A 2,048-nucleotide genomic window follows, 5' to 3' on the forward strand; every position below is an offset into this window, starting at 1 on the left:
CGTGGCTCCAGGCGGCGCCGCCCTCGGGAGGGCCCCGCGTGTCCCTGGCGGTGGCGCGCTGACGGGCGGCTCCGTGTCCGCAGTACCACCAGCTCCGGGACGAGCACTTCAGCAGCGCCGTGGTGCTCGCGCTCGTCCTGGCCGCCTTGTTCGGCCTCGTCTACCTTCTGATCATCCCGCAGTGAGTGTGGCTCCCGCGCCCGCCGGGGGTGCTCTTGCCTTGGTGTTCCGGGGGTCCCAGCACTGTGCTGACTGGTGACGGGGTCGTGCAGCCGCGGTGGCGTGGTGTGTGGCTTCTCCGCTCAGGCCTTGGTGACGCGGCGTGCTTTCCGCGTCTGTGTCCCACCGCGCGCACCTTTGCCTTTGCGACGGCTTCTGAGGGAGAGCCACACGCAGGTCACCCAATGGGCATGCTGGTTTCTCGGTGTCATTTTCAGAAACATTAAAAGGAGAAAATGCGGTTTCTGAAAAGGAAAAAAAATGTAGTGATTTTTATGATGTTTAATCATCACGCATCAAGGCGAGTATCCAGCGAGCACCTGGCCGCCACCCTCTGCCCACATGGTGAACACTGTGCCACCTGCCGTTCCCAGGTGGAGGCCAGCAGGAGGGCAGTGCCTGGGGCCAAGTCCACCAGCCCCGGCCTCGTGAGGGCGGGGCCTCCCACAGACTCCCGGGACTGGGGTCCTGGGGCCCCGTCCTACTAGTGAGCCAGCCTGTGCGTGTCCCCAGAGACTGCTGCTTCTTGCTGGGGCCAGGGCCCCGGGTGGGCGGGAAGGGGGCAGACTCCCAGGCACACGCTGCCTGGCCCCAGCCCACAGCGACCACGTGTCTTCTGTCCTAGGAGTCTGCCTGTCCTGCTCCTGCTGGTGTTCTGCATCTGCTTCTTGGTGGCTTGTGTCCTCTACCTGCACATCACCCGGGTCCAGGTACGTGCACGCGTGCGTTCTGTGCCTGTGTCTCCTGGTCCAGGTGTGTGTGCATGTGTCCTGTAGCTGCACACACCTGGACGGGCGTGCTCGTGGCCTCGGCCTGCCCTCTGGCCGAGGAGGCGTCCGTCCTGGCTCCCGCCCTATTGCAGCTGGGAAACGTCGCCCCAGCTGCGTGAGCTCGCTGCGCCCTGCCGTGTGCCGGGCGCGTGGGCAGGTGCTGCCCAAGGGGCGGCCGATCGATAGCGATCGATAGCGACCGATCGACCGCGCACGAGGTGCGCGGTTCTCCTGGAACCGGAGTCCGTGTGGACAGGGCCGCCCTGGCTCCCGGGAGTGGACTCGGTCTCGGGGCTGCGTCCTCCCCGCCGACTTCATTTCCAAGCGCCCCCGTCCCCTGCTGCACCCTGGGTCATCCCTTCCCGCAGACCCCGGGCTCGTCATCAGAGTTGCCGGGAATTAGCAACTTCTCGAACAGTTAAATCGAGTTTTACTCCTTTAACTTCTGCACTGTTCGTAGCCGACGTCTCAGATTTTAGAAATTAAATGCTGTGTATTCAAACCCCATACTAGGCCTTTGACCTTCATAGACAGAGTGACGTTGGTTTGGTAAAGTTTGAAATTGCTCTTTTCAAATAAGATTGCTTTAGTTACATAATTTTAAGTGAAAGCGTGACAAACAGATGCTCATTTCTGAAGCCTGCCACGTCCGTCCCAGTGTCGGGGACCTGTGTGCCTGGTGGGTAGACGTGGTTCTGGCAGAGGCGCCAGCCCCTTCCTTTCTGACCATCCGCCCTCCCCCTCCGCCATCCTCCTCCCCCCGGGCTGAGCAGGCCTAAGGAGCGTCAGGCCATCCCGCAGCAGCGTGGGCCACCCGGGGCTGCCGGTCGGTCTGGAAGCTGGAAGCCGAGTGGGGAGTCAGTGTCGTGAGGGGAAGGGCTTTTGGAGCGTGGCTCTCGCCCTCAGTCTGTGGTCCCCGTGCTTGCTGGCTTCTGCATACACCGCAGGCTCGGGCAGAAGACCGTGTGTCTGTGGCTGCGATGGACAGCACACATCTTAATGTGGTGCCTGGTCAGAGCGTCTGGGGGCTCTGGCGCCCGTGCATCCTCCGGGCTGCTG

At 62.8% G+C, this 2,048-nt stretch overlaps 1 protein-coding gene across 1 annotated transcript in view; it reads left to right on the forward strand.

The window, feature by feature from the left end:
- LOC105308299 (adenylate cyclase type 1-like) overlaps nucleotides 1-2,048 on the forward strand; it is a 36,850-nt gene that overhangs the window by 18,968 nt on the left and 15,834 nt on the right. Inside the window, exons 7-8 of the mRNA XM_023525475.1 lie at nucleotides 84-181; nucleotides 845-929. Coding sequence (XP_023381243.1) covers nucleotides 84-181; nucleotides 845-929 — 183 coding nt within the window. The remainder of the gene's footprint in view (nucleotides 1-83; nucleotides 182-844; nucleotides 930-2,048) is intronic.

This window comes from Pteropus vampyrus, unplaced genomic scaffold (genome assembly GCF_000151845.1).
Source record: "Pteropus vampyrus isolate Shadow unplaced genomic scaffold, Pvam_2.0 Scaffold565, whole genome shotgun sequence".
NCBI lineage: Eukaryota > Metazoa > Chordata > Mammalia > Chiroptera > Pteropodidae > Pteropus > Pteropus vampyrus.